Genomic DNA, 19,551 nt, shown 5'->3' on the forward strand with positions numbered 1-19,551 from the left:
CTATATGGAAGTGAGAGCGACCCTAGTATAATACCGGGGTCCTTGTACTGTCTTTCAGAGTCTCTAAGTATCTTTTTGTACCACCTTTGAGCCATCTGCTATGATTTGATCACTTGGAAATAACGAAATTTTCTGGATTCTTAGTAGTATTACTTGAGGAAGTAGTTGAGCCGTAAAAACAGAAAAAAAGGTAAAAAAGAGCCTCAACTGCCTGTAAGAAAATTGGTATTTTCTATTTTCTCTACTTTGTTTGGACAACATGCTAAACATTTCTAAATTATACATTTAAAGAGGATCCGGCTTCCTTTTGGAAAACTTTAAAGTGTCTTAATATAACACCAAAAAATTCAAAGTTACCAGCTCACTCCAATACTGTTATCGATGCTGAACAATTTAATTCTTTTTTTATTACGAGGTGAGACCAAGTTTAGGGAGATCAGTGAAAGTGATCTGCCTCCATTGGGTCTGATGCTATTGGCATTAGGATGATTTCTTTGTTAGTCCCTTAGCTTACTTCTTATATCACATACATCATCAATAAGGCTCGTTCGTTATCCAGATTTCCCAGGGCATGGAAAAAGGCGGATTTATTACCCATTCCTAAAGTAAATAGCCGTGCTGAGCTGTCACATTACCGTCCTATAAGCATCCTACCTACCCTTTCCAAAATATTGGAAAAATCCAAAAGCACCAGCAATTAAAAACGTTTTTTATAAATAATAAAATTATTGCTGATACCAGTCACGGTTCAGATCCCGGCATGGTACGGAAACAGCACTATTGCATGTATGCGATGATATTCTTCGCGCAATGGATATTAAAAAAAGCTACTGCAATGGTTCTGATAGACTATAGTAAAGCATTTGATCATTCTATTTTATTGCCAAATTAAAATATTTTGGCCTACACGACTCAGCTTTATATCTTCTTTGTGATTATTTGGATAATAGAGTGCAAAGAGTATTATTTGTATATTGGTCAGGGAGTTCCGCAGAGTCGTATTTTGGGACCACTTTTGTTTCCAGTTTACACGTTTCATTTTTTGAGTTTCTTAAAACATGCAAGTCGCATCAATACGCAGATGATGTTCAACTTTATCACTCATTTTCAATTAATCAAATAAATACCGCCATAGGGAACATAAATTCTGATCTTGATGTTATTGTGCATAGTTTCCATAAGCTCACTGAAAAAAATGTGCAAAAATAAATGCTACAATTGGGGCAATTTTCTTTATAAAAAAAGGTACAAATAGGTACGGTAACAAATTATTAAAACAATCTTTATAAAATTATAATTGAATTGTCCTTAAAAAAATTGTTGCAATTTGAAAATAAATTACATACAATATATCGAAAAATCTGATTTTTGGCACAAGTGTACAGGGTGTCCCGGTTTAAGTGGGAAATCTCTCGGATTCAGGTAGAACATCGAAAAATAATACCGAACGTTCTTATAAAAAAATTCCTACAGGTCTTCTTTACGAAGATACAGCCTTCTAAAGGACGCTGCTGGAAATTGATTTTTCATAACTACCCGGTAGAATTTAATAAAAATTTTAGGTGATGAACACTATTAGGGACCTCTTAAAATGACATCCTTAAAATACATTTACCTTGTTTACTTTACCAGGGGCGGACTACGTTGTACACTTTAATACGTTTATTTTTAACACCCTGTATGTTAAAGTCTAAAAAAAATAAATTTGGATACCTTGAACCCTACGCTAAAAAAAAGGTAGTCTTGTTCATTGTCGATAAAATAAACAGTTTAAGAGAAAAAAATTAATAAACGAGCCAATGTTTTTTTTTTATATTACTTGATTAAATGTGTGGTATGATTATGTCTGTATAGGATCGTTTTGTTTTATAAGCTTAATTATAGTAACTAATTTATAGTTTGAACTTATATATATATATATTATTTTGAAGTACTATTTTTTTTTACTACTTATTTTTTTTTAGATCTCGCCGCATTTATAATTGTTGTTGTAATTTTTAATTTCCGTAATATAAAGGCATATTTATTTCTAGCATCGGATAAGAACATATCAAAAAATTTTTGGAAAAGTGAATCTTTTTTATTAATGAAGATATTGAGATTTAATAACATTTAGAAAAAAATCCTAAAAGAAAAGTTTGTTGTCTTCCTTTATAGAGACGATAAGAACCTCTGACTTTTCAAAGAGCTCCTAAATCGGAAAACAGCATTTTTCCAGGTAGAAACGAAGAAACCACTTCGCTGCCTAAGAAAATTAAAATTTCTATTATACCTAATGCAATTTGAAGCATATAACTAACTATCATGGGTACAGTTGCACCCCCACCAAACCAAAAACCCAATCAAATAAAAATTCCTATCAACAAATTATTGCTGTTGATAGGACAGGTTTAGTTGGTTCTGATGGTGGAAATTGAGTTTTACAAACGTACGGGTGGCCGGCCGGAGGTCGATTATTAAATCGTTTGCTTATTTGATTTTGCACGAACGCGCTTCCTACCATTAAATATATACCGAGTTAAAATAGGCAACGCTAAATGGTCATTTTACCATTATAAATCAATTATTTGCGAAAGAGCACACCGCGGAGTAATTTTCGGCAATTTTTTTAGTGCGCACTTTTTATTTTCTAATAGTTATTATAACCCGAGTATTTAGAGTGTTCGTTTAGGGTGTCCTGTGTAGCGAGAGTAACAGTAAGTTAAGTTTTTTATTAGAATAACTTAAAATTTATATTTTTTTGGCTCATACAAACAATTCAACTTTTAGTGATGCTCACACTCCTCACCATCAACATCAAATAATTAATAGCATTTCTTTTAACTATAAAAAAAAAACTATAGAATACCAAAATCCTTTCGTAATTGAAGCACTTTTACCTGACCTAAAATTTATTAAACGAGAAAGTATCAGACGACCACATTATTGTCCACATTATTTTCTTTAACCAGATTTGCAAATCATTGATTTTTTTGTATTTATTGATAAACATTAGTTTTATAGCCACATAATCGTGAAAAATGCTCAAATTTAATAACCTATTTTTGCTAATTTTTGTTTTGAATTGGATAATGAGTGTAGTTCATTAAATAAACGTACAGCCAGGACTAGCATTATTGTTAATAATAAAGTTAGGTTTAATCGATGATTATAGGAAAGTAGCGTTTGCGATTTTAAATCACGCATCAATGGTCATTTTCGGTTCTTCCCATTACTCTTCCTGATTTAATTTTACAGTACATTTTTAGACTTTAGTTCTGTCTTATTCTTTCCTCTTGTAAGATTAGATATTTTAACTCTTTTTAAAAAAGACTTTGGCTTGAAGTTTTCGTTTAAACGTTCCTACAAAGGAAAAGCGCTCTTTTAGGAGCATTTAATCGCAACTTTTTATCTCTTGTCTAAAGTTGAAGGCCTATTAAAGGAAAAATAGGGAAGAATTTTTTTTTGACAACTTAATTTTTGGCACTTAACTTTCGAATTAAATACTTCTTCCAAGGAACCATATTTGCTGAACAGTTTTCCAGTCAAAGACAAGAGATAATTTTTGTATATAGCCTTCCTATTGCCTAAATTATATCCATTTTTTGCAAGCTCTCGGACCAGAAATAATGGCCATTTAACATTAATAGATAGAAATTTATTGGGTATAATTACACAAGCTGTTCACGTCAAAAATTTATAAAATTATACACTACTAGTACTAATTATGTATAGTTTTAAAGCTCATTAAAATAACATAAATACAGCTTATTACTCGAACACATTTTATATACAACAAATATTAACAGATCATTAAACAAATACTCGACAATACATTCGAATACTTAAAGATCATTAAAATTATTACTAAGGTATTCCTCGAGAGAATAAAACGACGTAACAATGAGCACTCCAAAGATTCTTGAAGCCTGATGTTCAGAATGGCCCAATGATAAATAAGTGTCTTTTTACTGAAAGCGTTAGAAAGACTTCGTGTATACAGAATTTACAGAATCGTCGATCAGAAGATCGGGTTTCACAAGGCGAAGTGCGAAGTTTAGGTTCTGCGTCTTTGAGTGGTTGAGGCTAAGTTTGTTTGTAAAAAACTAATTCTCTATTTCTATCCGATTATCCGTAACAATGTCTTGTATGTTTTCAAAAGGATAGTATTGGTGTCATCAGCAAAAAGAATTAAATGGGGATTGTCACAGTACATTTCAGTTCATAGATACTTTATTGTCAAAGAAATACATAAAAATTATATCCTTATTGACAAAGCATAGTCTATAAATTTATAAAGATAATAGTAAGTTTATATACCTATATAAGAATAAATAAATTATCTTAAGAGTCATAAAAAATAAAAAAGATAGTTACATTCAAAATATTGTTTTAATATATTTAATTTGGGTGTTCTTCTTAGGAAATATATACAGTGTTTTTCTTTGAAGTCCCCCCCCCCCCATTTATTTTTTGAACGAGTCAAAAAAAATTTTTGAAACTTGGCATAAGTAAATTGGTCTATAGATACTATTTTTCACTGTAAACTAGTTAGTTGTAAATTCCAAGATGGCGGCTGGGCGACATCTTGAGAAAAAATTTTAAATAGAAAGGGGGGTCGTGTGGCACCTCATTTTAAAGGTCTCAATGAGTACTTTATAACCCTGAAATATTAGACCCATATCTTAACTCGTTTCAAAATGGCGGCCTAATAAAAAAGTATTTTTTTTTATTTTAACGTTTTACATTTTTATGATTTTTGAATAGGTAAAAATCAGTGTACGAAAATAAATGCGTCACTATTTTATTTTGACATAAAAACGACAGTTCTAAATGTCAAAATAACACATAAGCGCCATCTTGAATAAATGCATTAAATAGAAATCTTGTGTTACCTCATTTTTATTATTGACAACGCACTACTTACTTTTATTTATTCAAAGCCATCTTCGCGTCATGCTAATAAAACTGGAAAAATTTGAGCAAAAGCAACCCATGTTCCAACATTTAGTTGTCCAAATTTTTTGAATATCAATCAATTAAATATATATTATTTAACATCAAAAAAACATAAAAAAAATAAATTAAAAGAATTACGGTAAACTGGAATTTTATTCGTAAAATGACTACTTGATAAAACACACTGTTTCTAATAGTAAAAGGCATGACAAAGTGAATATTTTGTTTTCGATGAACAGTGTCTTACACATGTAGCGTAGCGCTCTCTTTTGTAACACAAAAGTGGATCTAAAAAAGAACTGACTAAAGCTACCCCAGAAGGGAACACAGAACCTCAGATGCGATTCTATATGGGCAAAATAAGTATTTCGGGCTGTGCAGATGCCGCCAAGTTCCTTTGCTCTGATTCTGATGCTATAGCAGCTTGAGGCTCTAACGTGTCTGTCAAACTTTAAATTAAAATCGATATTAAGACCTAAAAACTTTGATAGAAGTTATGCAAATCGTTGATATACGAGTAAATAAGGAACAGTAGTGGGTCCAAAACTGAGCCTTGTAGGATTCCTTTTTTGATTTTTAGTCATTTCGAAATTTCCCCATTATAGAAAACATATTGTTCCGCGATCAGATAAATATAACTTGACAAAAGCTGTGCTATCAGGACAGAAATTATAAAAGGATAGTTTTTGTAAGAGTATTTCAAAAGAAACACAATCAAAGGCCTTTGTCAAATCTCAAAATGAGTCGTATTATTTGTTTGAGTCAAGAGTAGATTTATTGTTTCTAAAGCCATACTGACACTTTGGGTAGATGTTACTTTGGAAAATACTGGTAGCAGTGAAATGGGTCGATAGTTTACTCCATCCTCGTTAGAGCTCTGATTTTTAAAAAGAGAAATATTTTTTGCTACTTTTAATGTAGAAAGAAAAGTATTAGAAGAAATACATCGAATAATGAAAAAATTTGTTAAGGGATATACTGGGTGACACAGGAAAAAAAGAACACTTTTTTACTATTCAAGATACAGAAATGAAAGTCGGTATATCAATAGAACGGTTTTAAAAGCATCTTTTGACATTTACTGTTAATTTTTGTTACTTCCGATTTAACAGGAAGTGAAGTGACACTGACTTTTTTATTTTAAATGGGACAATTAAGATACTATTACGTATTGTGATAGAAAATAATATCCTGAGGATAATGATATCGCATTTGCTACTTTTTGTTTTCTACTCATATAAAAATTTTAAGAAATAGCAAATGAATGCGTTGAAAATTTTAATTTTTAATCAAGTAATCACGACAAAATAATATCCATTATATTTTATTACTTTAACAAAACTTTTACAAACCAGTATTTTTGACATTTACTTTATTTTTTTAAATAGCACCTTATTATACATAACCACTTTTAAAATGCGTTTTTCAGAAATACAGTCAGTATTTCGGGAGTCATTTCAAATATTAGTAAGCACTTGCACTTGACAAGGTGTCATGTATTATGTCAATTGAAAAATAATTAAAGAACGCAACCTCCTATTCAAGAAATCAAAGCCTTTTATTAGTTAAATGCGTTTATTTATGTGACCTAGTTTTTTCCTTCTTATGGGCTTATTTATCAACCGATTCAAAAACTAACCATATCAAATTATACGAAAAAATATGCATTTCAAAAGTGGTTGTTATATTTTGTGCATCATTCGAAGTCACAGACAAGGGAATATTTTCGCTTATATCCTCTCCCCCTGATAAATTATTTCCCAACTCAACTTTTTGATAGTTTTCTCAACTTTGACACAAAAGATAATTTTGATATATAGTCGTTTGATATAAACGTTTATTTAAATAAATGTTCGAAAATGTGTATACTCACTGTGAAATGATTAAATTCACTCAACTGCCTGGAATAAATTAAATTATTCTTCCAGGCAACAGGACATCTGGAAACCGTCTTTTGTTTCTGTCTGAGAGTTTCATGCACTCAAGTTCCTCAAATGACCTTCCAGAGAATTCAATAGTAGCCTAATTTCCTCTTTATTTCTCTCGGTGACGTGGTTAAATTCACTTAACTAAATTAGAATATTCGTCCAGGCAGTTGACTCAATTACTCTCTTTGCTCGCTGAGAAATGATTGAATATACTCAACTGTCTCGAAGAAATTAAAATATTCTTCCAGGTAGTTGGGTAAGTTACTCTCTTTGTTCACTGTGATCTGATTGTATTCATTCAACTGCCTGGAAGTACTCAAAATATTCTTTTGGGACATTTTTCAAAAAAAATCATTTTTTGAACACGCCTTAAGAAAACAAAAAACCTTAGCTTAAAGGAAACTGAGTTGTACCCTTATTCTCTCTTTGCTCTCTGTGATTTAGTTGAATTCACTCAACTGCCCTGAAGAAATTAAAATATTCGTCCAGGTTGATTCAATTACTCTCTTTGTTCACTATGAGATGATTGACATTATTCAATAGCCTGGAAGTAATCATAATATTCTTTTGGGAAATTTTCCAACAAAATCGCGTTTTTTTAGCATTTTTCGACGGCACTGAAAAAGCATAATTTTCAGCTATTGTCTCTCTATTGCCTAAAGGTTTCCAAAAAAAAAGCATTTTTATCATTTTTCAAAGTTACTTATATTATTTGACTTATATTCTTCCATTTAATAAATTAATTCAGAAAGTTTTTCTAGAAAACGCATTTTTTTCCCAAGTCATTTACAAGGAAATATTGTCACTTATATTTTGCCTATTCTCTACATGAATTATTTTAATAAATTTTTCCAAAATAAAGTGCTGAAAAAATCAACTGTGATATTGTTTCAAAATTAATGGGCCCGTCACTTTTTGGATGACATTACACGTAAATTGACAATTTCGAGCCTAGTACTGCTTTTTCGGAGAAAGTCTTATTTTTTTTTTAATTTAATAATTATCTATATTGTTCTTTTGTAGTGGGTAAATGTCTTAACAAGGGTTTTACATCTGGGTCAAAGGACCAAGCAAAATTAAAAAAATTTAACTGAAGAGATGACGAAAAATGTTTTATATCAAAATAGATCCGGCTCAAAGGACCAAAAGTGTGTGTGCCAAAACATACTAAATATATGTGAAAATTCTGCTAATAATGTAAACTGCAACTGGAAAAAAAAATTTCTAATGAATTCTTTCTATTAAGTTTTTGTCAAAAACTACTTATGCCTAGCCAATATTTTTTGCTATTTTTTTTTCTCCATTACGTGATATTTCAGGAAATTTTCCTAAAAGTACTCCTTTCTATGTATTCAGAAGGCAACATTTTTTTTTTTTAATTTTTTCCTACTAATAAACTGTTCGAGAAAAAAACTAATTTTTTAAATGTTTAATATAACGAATTTATTCACTCATATATCACTCACTTCACTGCTTGAATTATGACAGTAAATTGCCATTATGTTACACGTATTAAGTCAAGTTCAAGCATATACCCATGAACCAAACGAGAACTATTAACATTCTTAAATTGCTCCTCAAAAACATAATAACATACTAAATATTTCGAATTATAAAACATTCAACAATTCAACATAAGACTAATTTTAAATAAGAATATTCTTAGAATTTTTCCATCTTTATATAAAAAGAAAGTACCCATGACAATATGATTGATATGTCCTTGCTAGAACGTTACTGCAATAGGTCAAATGGAACATGATTGGAATATACTGATGATGAGTACAGATTAGCTTTTTATTTATAAAATAATTTAAAAAAATATTATTGTTGCAAAATTACCCATTGAACTCAGTAATGTTCACTTACGTAATCACTAATCTTTAGGTAAACAGACACTTCGTCATCTATCAGAATACATATACCATAGAAATACTTTGCAAATTATGTTTTCAAAGAAAGTGACAAGTTTGATTTTTTTGTGTTTGGGTGAATTTTGAAAAATATTTCGTCTTTTTTAAACCACTATTCTTAGGTAAATTACATGTTTCATTTTTTCTAACTTTAGAATTGGAAACTTTATGACTTTTTGACGTTTCCAAATTTTCTATAATGACATGTTTTCCTTTTATTTTAAAGGTCTTTCAAGATTTTCTCTTTTTATAAGGAAAATAAGATCAAATTTCTGTGGTAAAAAGTAGTCAGGGGAGGCCAAATTTGACAAATATGCTGGTTGGTCAAGCAATTGCAAGAACACTGGGTTCAATTTTTCATTTAATATCTTTCTTATTTATTTCCTTATTCAACAGATCCAATAACTTATCACGCCATGTAATGTAATAGTCACTGTTAATGGCTTCACCGTTGGCCAACTGTATTGAGTTACTTCTTATACATATATGATGTCCGACTTGTAAGGATTTTTTACCAAAACTACATCTTTTTGCCCCTTGCTTCATAATGCAATATTCCTATACTCCAATTTATTTCCATCATTTTCCTTAAAAAATAGAACGTGATATATCTGATGTTTCTATAATTTTTTGGTATTTTCTTATTTCCCTTTTTTTTTGCCTGGTTTGATATTAAAATCCAGACTCCAAAAACCAGTTTCGACCAATATCGCAGTTTCTTTCACTGTTCTTTTAAGGTCATCACAACCAGCCGTATTTTACCGTTCAACAGTGTCTTCAGTTGATTAATTACCATATAACAGTACCACATAAGATGCCTTTGAACAATCTAATGTTGAAAAATGGCGAGTATGATTTTTTTTTCAAATCCGCTCAAGCGTCATCGCACGACTCGACCAATAATAAATTATACCTATGTGTTGCTATACACTTATTTAAAATTCCGATATTATATAATTAGATGTTAATTACAGTATATATACACGTTTAATGGTCATTGATGGGATTTGAAATAAATAAATACATAGATCCTATGTATTATTATGTAATGTTTTTTTAGTTTCTGCAGAATATTAAATGGTTTAACCTTGCAGCATACAGGGATTAAATAATGTTTACATTGTATTCCATGTATTATTTGATTGAGAATAAAGTAGAATATCTTCATTCAGTTTGGAGCAAATTTGATTCTTTGCTTTTTTTAATTACAATGCAAGGCTTGAGAGAGAACCCTGCAGGTTCTATGCATCGTATCCACGATTCTGACACTCACAATTCACGATCATAAACGGTTGATTCATTGATACATTCCATCCATTAGAAGAGTGCACTAATGCAAAAGCGGTTGAATATCCAAATAGTTATTGGTATAATTTTACTGAAGGGAGCTGAATTATGAAGAACTCCTGGATTAGGTATACTTAGTTATATTGGAATTTTCAGCTCTATTTAAAGACTTAAATCAATTGTATGAAAAAGAAAATTACAGGTTAAGTACTCGCATGGCTTTCAGGTGTTAAGTGTAAATACAGTCTGAGATAAATATGTTTACGTAAAAATTTTATATGAACCTGAAATGCATGTAAGGATCAAAGAACTTGGAGATGGCAATAACTCATCTTGGTTTTATGGCCTGAACTAGGTCTCAAGAAATTGAACTTATCTCATCCTTGTCTGATATAAAGATTATTCTTAAAGGAAATATTAACTGGAGTTAATATTTGTGGACATAGATTAGATGTTTGAAACCATTTGATGAATGCACGATGTAAGAATCGATCGGAAATTTAGTCCCTAGACTGTCCCATCATTACCAAAGGTGTATCAGAAGCAAATTATGTAATATGGGCTGATAAGAATAATGTTTTTAAATAATTCATCAACAAATTAGATTATTAAACGTTATTTCATGACCATGAGGATCCAGTAGAACTCTAATATCCAGATTCGACTTAGATGAGGCAGTAGTCAGTATTATGATTAACAGCAAGTTATTTAAAAAAGTCATTAGAAATTCATGAATGAAACGTTTAAATGCTTTAGAAATATCAAAGAAGAGCTAAATAACAAATTCTTATTCAGAGAACAGCTATAAGAAAATTATAAAAGATTTATTACAAATGCAGTGACCCAAGCAACTTCAGGAGAGAATATTCCGTCAATTGGAACTACACAAAGGGAGAGAATTTCACTTGAAAATCTTAATGGATTTCTAGAGCCTCACGAAGAATTATTAGAACATGGAAATGTAAATGAAACACCTTAGTTCTACGTCTGTAGACTAGGTGTAAAGGTGTTAGCTTATTTCATTCTTCTCTTAATGAAATCAAGAATTTCCTTGCAGAATATCCAAACTTCTCGAAGGAAATTCTAACTGGAGCTGATATTAGTGGTCATAGATAAGATCCTGAAAGGCAATTTAGTAAACTCAAGGTTCATTCTTAAAGAACGACTGATTATTTAATGAATTTCCTCCATTGGAACTATTAAAAGGGCCAGAAGTTCACCTAAAAATCTTAATGGATTTCTGGAGCCTCACCAAGAGTTATCAGAAGGCAAACAACTTGAAAATGTCAATGAATCACCTGAGTTCCATGTCCGTAGATTAGGTGTGAAGGTGTTGGTTTATCTCATCCTTCTCTTAATGAAATGGAGAATTTTCTTGCAAAATATCCAAACTTTTTGAAGGAAATTCCAACTAGAGCTGATATTCGTGGCCATAAATGAGAGTCTGAAAGGAAATCTAGAAAACTCAGGCTTCGCTTTTAAAGAACAAAGAACAAGCTATTAATGATTGAATTCCTTTGATTGGAACTATTAAAAAGGACAGATATTTCCTTTAAAATCTTAATAGATTTCTGGAACTTTACCAAGAGTTATCATAAGCCAAAGAACTTGGAAATGTACGTCTATAGATTAGTTGTACAGATTTAAGCTTATCTCATCCTTCTCTTAATAAAATGAAGAATTCCCTTGCAGAATATCCAAACTTCTCGAACGAAATTCTAACTGGAGGTGATATTCACAGGCATAGATGAGATCCTGAAAGGGATCTAGGAAACTCAGGGTCCACTCTCGAAAAACGACTGATTAATGAATCAATTCTGTGCGTTAGAGATACTGACATAAATCAGAAGCTTCAGTCAGAGTTATCTAAGGCCAAAGAGCTTGGAAAGTTCTGTCTGTTCCGGGTTCTTGGGTCTTTGGACGATAAACATTGCTCACACTATCAGTACCAGCGTTCAACATATTCATAATGTTATGTTATTACGATGACAAACATATAATGATACTCAGGCTGTTGTTTCAATTCGGACAATGAAGATTTTAAGACAATGCTGACATATTTCAAAACATTTTTAATAGAAATTATCCATAACAGCTATAAGAAAATTATAAAAGATTTATTACAAATGCAGTGACCCAAGCAACTCCAGGAGAGAATATTCCGTCAATTGGAACTATACAAAGGGAGAGAATTTCACTTAAAAATCTTAATGGATTTCTAGAGCCTCACGATGAGTTATTAGAACATGGAAATGTTAATGAATCACCTTAGTTCTACTTCTGTGGTGTAAAGGTGTTAGCTTATTTCATTCTTCTCTTAATGAAATGAAGAATTTCCTTGCAGAAAATCCAAACTTCTCGAAGGAAATTCTAACTGGAGCTGATATTAGTGGTCATAGATAAGATCCTGAAAGGCAAGTTAGTAAACTCAAGGTTCATTCTTAAAGAACGACTGATTATTTAATGAATTTCCTTCATTGGAACTATTGAAAGGGCCAGAAGTTCACTTAAAAATCTTAATAGATTTCTGGAGCCTCACCAAGAGTTATCAGAAGCCAAACAACTTGAAAATGTCAATGAATCACTTGAGTTCCATGTCCGTAGATTAGGTGTGAAGGTGTTAGCTTATCTCATCCTTCTCTTAATGAAATGGAGAATTTCCTTGCAAAATATCTAAACTTTTCGAAGGAAATTCTAACTTGAGCCTGTCCTCCGCCAACACTTCTTCTGGAATCCGTTTTTGAGAAAGGACTTTTAGATATATATTTTGAAAAGAATATATATCTAATCAGAATGGAAAGATATTTTCTGAAATATCTTTCCATTCTGGATTTAATACTTCTCGAGACTTCAGTTCATAAGTAAGGTCAAATACTAACTCATCACACTCATCCTGGATTATATTAGTTGCATCTCACTCTTTAGGACTGTAATGAAGATTTTAAGATAATGCTGACATATTTCAATACAAGATTTTGGTGACGTTCGCCTTTCCTATGTGCGATTGTAAAGTGATTCTCTTGTAGTCCTGGAAGCCTACTTCTGCATGGTCAGTCCTAAATATGAATTGTTGACTAAACAAATATTTATAGCAATATTCAATAGCTTTTACTGCTGCCAATAGCTCTCGTCTGACTGGTGGTGCTCTTACCGGATTTTTATACCTTCTGTGCCAAACTGAAGCCTCTATCTATTTATTTCTTGGATAGCAGCTGATGGTGTTAAAAGGGATGATCAGAGGGATGAATTTTCTTCTTTTAGAGATGGGTTAGGAAAGGTAGAGGGGAAAGGAAATGACTGAATTTAAGATCGGATTTTCGGCCTCTTGTTTTTCAGGCTTTTTTCAAGATTTACCTCAGACCAACATTTTTTCTCATTCTCATCACTTCTCACATTTCTTGAGCATATGTATATGTTACATTGGAATATTCTTATTACTGTTTAAAAATAAGAATACAAGGGTGGGGGCTTCCAACTATTATTAACAAAAATGCATACTTTTACTAAATTTTTAAGTGCATTTGTGACACTTTAAGTATTTAAAATAACTAATGTGAAATTTTTCGCCGGGACATGTAAAAATTATTATCATTACTACGATTATAAATGACTACTGGTACATATTACAGGTAAGTAAATATTATTTATATTAATAATTTGTATTTGGTATCAAGATCCGGATGGTTAAAAAAAATTACTCTCTCCTACTATCTGACCATCGAGAACGTGTTAATTATTTATACAAATAAAATTTCTTTCTTAAAAATTCGCAACCTAAAATCCCAGTGACGTAATGTTTACCAGAGATTTCTTTTTGATAAAAAATAGAAATTCTAGTAAACAACCACCTGGTAATAAATCCGACCGTCAGTAAACAAAAAAAAAAAATACAGTCCTCGCTAAATATTATTTTTAATTTCTTATCGAATTGCCCATGAAAACTTGGCCCATAAAAAAGATATTACCATGGCATTGACTGTAATAATGTCATGGTATATCATGCGATAAATGTTAATCGTTTTTACCACCTTAGTATTAAATTAATATTATTGATCTTCTTGGTGCAATTGACGATATTGTAGAAGGAAACATGCTGACGTATAAAATTAAAAAAAAAATGGCGAAGGACCTACGTAATAATTCCTTAAAAAGCACCGTGTGTGTGTGTCACCAGTAAATTACGAATGCCTTTTGTGTTTATTCAATTTTACTATCCGAGACCCAGTTGTGTAATAATTTTTTGATTAGGTACCTTGCTGTGTATGGTGTCAATTGAACAACTTCAGTGTGTGCGAATTATTTATTTGTTTTTAGGTTGTGTGCATTTCTTTTTTTTTTTGGCTACAAAGGTGCTATCAATTGTTTATTTGTTATTTTTAATTGTGGCTTTAGAGTTTATTGCCGTAAGTAAAAAATGTTATTGTATTGGCTTTTATCTGGGCATATTTTTAAAGTTCATATGAGAATAATGTAATTTCTCCAAAATCTCACTTAAACTTTTCGGTACTGCAAGTTTTTGACCTTTAAAAATAATATTTTCCACACATGGTAATTCTTCTGTAAATTTATACTAATATGTTATATTCTATGGACAATTTTTTACTTAAATAATTCTAGAATATTTTTCATTGCAAATGTTTTGAATCTTTACTAGTCAAAATTTCAAACCACTCCATCGTATACTTTCAGAGATATTTAAATATTATTTTTTTTATTGCCAGTGCTATTAATTTAATTAAATTCTTTGTCATTTTCATTTATTATTTATATAGAAATACTTTTTTATTATTAAAAACAAATATTAAAAATCTTTTTAGTCTTTTAGTATCTTTGCTTTACTAGCAAAGAACTCGTAAATAAAAGTATAATTTTTTTAAAATCCTAAATCCTTTATTATTTCCGATATGGACTATAATTCCCATTTTTTAATTTCCTTCCTAAAATGTTTGTCTAAACTTCGAAATTTTCGAATTCGTCTTTATTTTTTTTAATCTTAAAAACGAAATTAAATAATTTCATTAAATTTGAAATAAAAAACTAGATATTCATAAAATCACTTAATAATTTCATTAAATTTGAAATAAAAAACTAGATATTCATTAATAACAAATCTGAAAATATTTTTTTGTCTAAAAAACATTGCATTTTTTAAAAATTTATTGCGATGGTATTTATTTAGTTTTTAATTTATTCAATTTTAATATTATTTCATTAATCAATTTTATATTTTACAAAGAGTTATTTTTAGTCAAAAAGTTTTATTTCGTAATTTTTTGTTTTTTTTTAAGTCCTAGTTATTAATTTAATTTTTTTCTTTTACGTATTCATAATCTTAAAATTAAAGACATTTTTAAAGATTTTCTTCTGTATTTTTCGATGTTTGCAGACTTGTAGTAAAACTCTATTATTTTTTATAAATGGATAACTGTCATAATTATAGATGTTTATAATTAAAATATTTGAAAATATTTATCTATACTTTTAATTTTAAATATGAAATTTTTGAATATTGACTAATATATCTTTTTTATTATATGTACCTAATTATTTTTTAATGTTTTGAAAAATTCATAATTTCAAATTTGCATATACTTACATTTTTTTTGTATAATAATTAAAACCTGTGAGCGTCATTTAAATAATTTTATAATTTTAATATGTTAAATAAATTCAAAATAGTCCAAAATAAATCATAAAAATAGAATAAACACCTTGTAAAACAACTGGGCGCTTGGGCGACTCCAAAGTAGAGATGGTGACGTGTAGACCTGAAATAATAAAAGTAACCTGAGCACACTTATTCCCGTAAAATTAATTAATAACAAAACTCATTAATATGAAAAATATGAATTAATATGTTTTAAACTTGCTCAGTGATTTTACTTTTACGATAACGATTTAATTCATAATTCATTCGTTCACCAACATTTAACCACTTTACTTTAATATACCAAAATTCATTATTCACCAATTTATTACTTTTATCCGATTATTAAATGTCCCAGTAACGACAACGTACTGATATTGAATGATATACCTACAATCGTTCAATATGCCAAAACGTGAGCACTACATTACTCACAAACCGTAGCCAAAATGCTACCAAAAACATTATCATAAAACATAAGATTGAGACAGCAATCTCCGATCTAGACCACCTGACGATAACACACTTTGTACTGAGGGGTGCAATGGACACCAAAACACGAGGGTCCTCTCCAAATACAAAGCCTTGTTAAATACAACGAGCTGCGCAATGGTCCCAGACCAGCTCAGTATCTTAACAAGAAATAATGAACAATCGTCACAACAACACAAGCAAGACAAACAACAATCGGTCATTAAAATATTTCATTAATCACATTTTTAATTAAAAAGGTAAAATATCGGTGTAATCAATAAGATAGAAATAAGCATACTCTGTGAGAACACTCACCCTTTCTTGTAGTAAAACACTACACCAAACCAACACAGCTTATTTCACGTCGCAACACCCTTTATTGTTTTTATTAAATAACTTCACTCTTTAGTGACCAAAACTCAAATGAATTTTATAAGCCAAATATTTATCTCAGACTCTTTTATCGAAACCCATAAAAATAATTCCTGAGGGGAAACGCTAAGTGTAAACCGTATTTGGTTACTTACGGTACTTTAGTTTTGTAAATATCCTGGACCTCTTTTCGGTCAGACCGATAAATTTCATCTTAATGACTAAGAAAAATATTTCAATTCTTCAAAAAACAGGGTCTTACATTTGTTTTTTTCTATTATAATATTTTTATTTTAATTAATAGTTATTTAAAAATGTTGTTTTTTATATGTAATAAAATAAAAATTTAATTTCAATACTATTAGAAGGCCTAAATTTCCGATTATTTTAAAATTTTCTTTTTATTCAATAAGTGAAGTATTCTTTTTTTTAATTTCTTCCTCGTAAGATAATCTTTTTTTCTATTCCAAGGAAAAATAAATATTTCAATTTTATAATTTTTTATTTAATTTCTGGCCCTCTTACAAGTCCTACTTCTAAACTTATTTTTTTTCTTCCAGGCATTCAAAAACTTGAAGTTAAAGACATTTTTAACTTAAGAGTTTTACTTCTTTTACGAGATTTTAATTATTTTTTTGAAGTTATTAAAGCTTCTTTATGATTGGGAAATTTGTATTTTATTTTTCAGGTTCAAGTTAAGTATTTTTTTTTCTGTTCCTTTTTTTGCTGCTTGTAATAGTTTAACTAAAACTTTTTTTTTAATTCTTCCAAGAAGTTAAAGTAAATTTTTAATATTTTACAGGAAACAGTTTTTATTGCTTTCTAGATAATTTAAATCATTTACTTTTTTTAAAACATTTTATAATTTTTTTAACAGTTTATTTTAACTAAACAAATTTTATTTTGTTCTTCTTTTTTTATTATATAGGGTGTCCCAATAAGAGCGCACGTTTTAATTGGTAAATAAAAGTCATAATTTATTTTAAACTGAGTGTTATTTATATTTTAATGTGAAGCTAAATACACTGCAATTAAACATGAAAAATAATATCTGGCAAATGGCCGCCTCGACTTTCGTGACAGACTCTTATTCGTTATGAGAAATTTTCAATTACATTTTCACATAACTGCGGCCCAATTTCGCTAATAATACGTCCAATTTCGTTTTTCAACTGTGGAATTGTTGTTGGGTTATTAGCGTATACGAGGGATTTTAAAAAACCCCAAAGAAAAAAGTCACAAGACGTTAAATCGCATGATCTTGCGGGCCAGTTCTGGTCTCCATTCCGTGAAATGACACGACCGGGAAACTTTCTTTGCAACAATTGAATTGCTTCACGTGTAGTGTGACATGTCGCACCATCCTGTTAGTACCACATACCGCCCGTATCCATACCATCCAATTGAGGCCATAAAAACTCAGTGAGCATATTACGATAGCGTTAGATGTTCACGGTAACTGCATTTTTAGCCTCGTCCTCTAAGAAGTACGGTCCAATTACTTCACCTGTCCAAAGTCGGCACCAAACAGTGACTCTTAATGGATGCATTTTCTTCTCATGAATGACTCTAGGATTTTCTTCGCCCCAAATTCGGCAATTTTGTTTACTAACAAATCTATTAAGATGAAAGTGTGCCTCATGGGTAAACAATTTTTTTTTCGAAAAATCAACATCCATTTGTTGTTTTTGAAATACCCAAGATTATACGCACTGGTGTTTTTACATCCACGACAGAACCATTTTCTTCAAATGTATCAATTAGTCTTTGGACGGTCGTGTGATTTGGTGCATCGTGTCGACCAAAAATGCCCCGCAATTTACGAACTGTTTCCGCAAAACATTCTTCATATTTCTAGGGTGTTTTAACAATAATAATTCGTTGTTCGACCGTATATCGTTCCATGGCTACTAATCGCAAACTGTTGCATATTGTTATGTTACATTATTCTTTTCAGTTTTTTTTTCATACTGTGATAAAAAAAGAATGCTGCGCAATTCAAAACGTGCGTTCCTATTGAGACACCCTTTAGTTTTTATCAGAAAATTCTTTTATTTCTTCTATTCTTGTCGTTTCTTCCAAGGAGTGAGACTAAGTTTTTGGTGTTTTCCAGGCGGCCTTTATTCCTTCTAGTCATACACTTTTTAAGTATCTTTCATTTGAAATACAAAAAAAATCATAAATATATCACTAACTTAAACTAAGAAAGTAGAAAAACACTGTTTTGTTTAATCGATTTTAATATTTAACTCAAACCTTACTTATTACATCGCTGTTCATCATCAGGTCTATTGGCAAATTTAAAGGTTAAGTAATTTATTTTCTTAGCATTAAAAAATTATACTTTTTTCAATTAACTCGAAGTAATGAAGATAAAGCTCTTAAATACGGCCCTGTCCCATCATAACTCGTAACCCACCAGTGTCAAGTCATGATGAAGGTGCGCACAACTCTACTGTGAAACAGGACCGTAGCAAAATTTTTAAAACCACATATTTCTTTAAAAAAAACTTGCTGAAGCCTTTATCCTGCATGCATCAGATATCATACTCTGCTTTACAAACATTAACAGACCTATTTGTCTAAAGATCACACTTACCTCCTGCGACCTTTATGTCTATTAGACTATAAAACCTTTCCTTATTTTTTTCTAAAGCAAATTCAATACATTATATGTAATTCCATAATACAAACCGCATAATAATTTTTTTTTAAATCATTATATGCCACGAACATTAAGAATGAAACCGTGACAATACTGGGTATTTTTTTTGAAAGATTTACTGATTCAACCAAAGTCACGTCGAGTTACAAAAGATGGTTAATCAATGCTGATCTAACGAGATATAGAAGAATTTAAACGTTATATTGTTATAAATCTGTTAAGATGGATAGCGGACAAGAAGAGAACAGAAGGAGTAACCCAAGAGAAAGGGCCAATTTGTTTTCCTTCTTAACTTTTGCGTGAGTATTTACCTTAGTATAGTGAGAG

The 19,551-nt window shown here is 30.4% G+C and overlaps 1 protein-coding gene and 1 long non-coding RNA gene across 3 annotated transcripts in view; one reads left to right on the plus strand and one right to left on the minus strand.

Annotated features, from left to right (window-relative positions):
- The first annotated feature begins 2,389 nt into the window (after positions 1-2,389).
- LOC126743792 (probable multidrug resistance-associated protein lethal(2)03659) overlaps positions 2,390-19,551 on the plus strand; it is a 29,965-nt gene continuing 12,803 nt past the window's right edge. The window contains exons 1-2 of one of the 2 annotated variants that reach the window (XM_050451016.1): positions 2,390-2,696; positions 19,338-19,523. In XM_050451016.1, coding sequence (XP_050306973.1) covers positions 19,447-19,523 — 77 coding nt within the window. In that variant the 5' untranslated portion in view covers positions 2,390-2,696; positions 19,338-19,446. Of the gene's footprint in view, positions 2,697-14,258; positions 14,470-19,337; positions 19,524-19,551 lie in introns of those variants that run through there. The other variant, XM_050451017.1, reaches the window with a different exon arrangement.
- LOC126743794 (uncharacterized) lies at positions 15,778-16,621 on the minus strand. Its single transcript, XR_007662995.1, has 2 exons — positions 16,503-16,621; positions 15,778-15,834 (listed from the first exon to the last, which is right to left on the minus strand). It is a non-coding gene; the product is annotated as an uncharacterized LOC126743794 (long non-coding RNA).

The sequence above is a fragment of the Anthonomus grandis genome, chromosome 13, assembly GCF_022605725.1.
Source record: "Anthonomus grandis grandis chromosome 13, icAntGran1.3, whole genome shotgun sequence".
Lineage (NCBI taxonomy): Eukaryota > Metazoa > Arthropoda > Insecta > Coleoptera > Curculionidae > Anthonomus > Anthonomus grandis.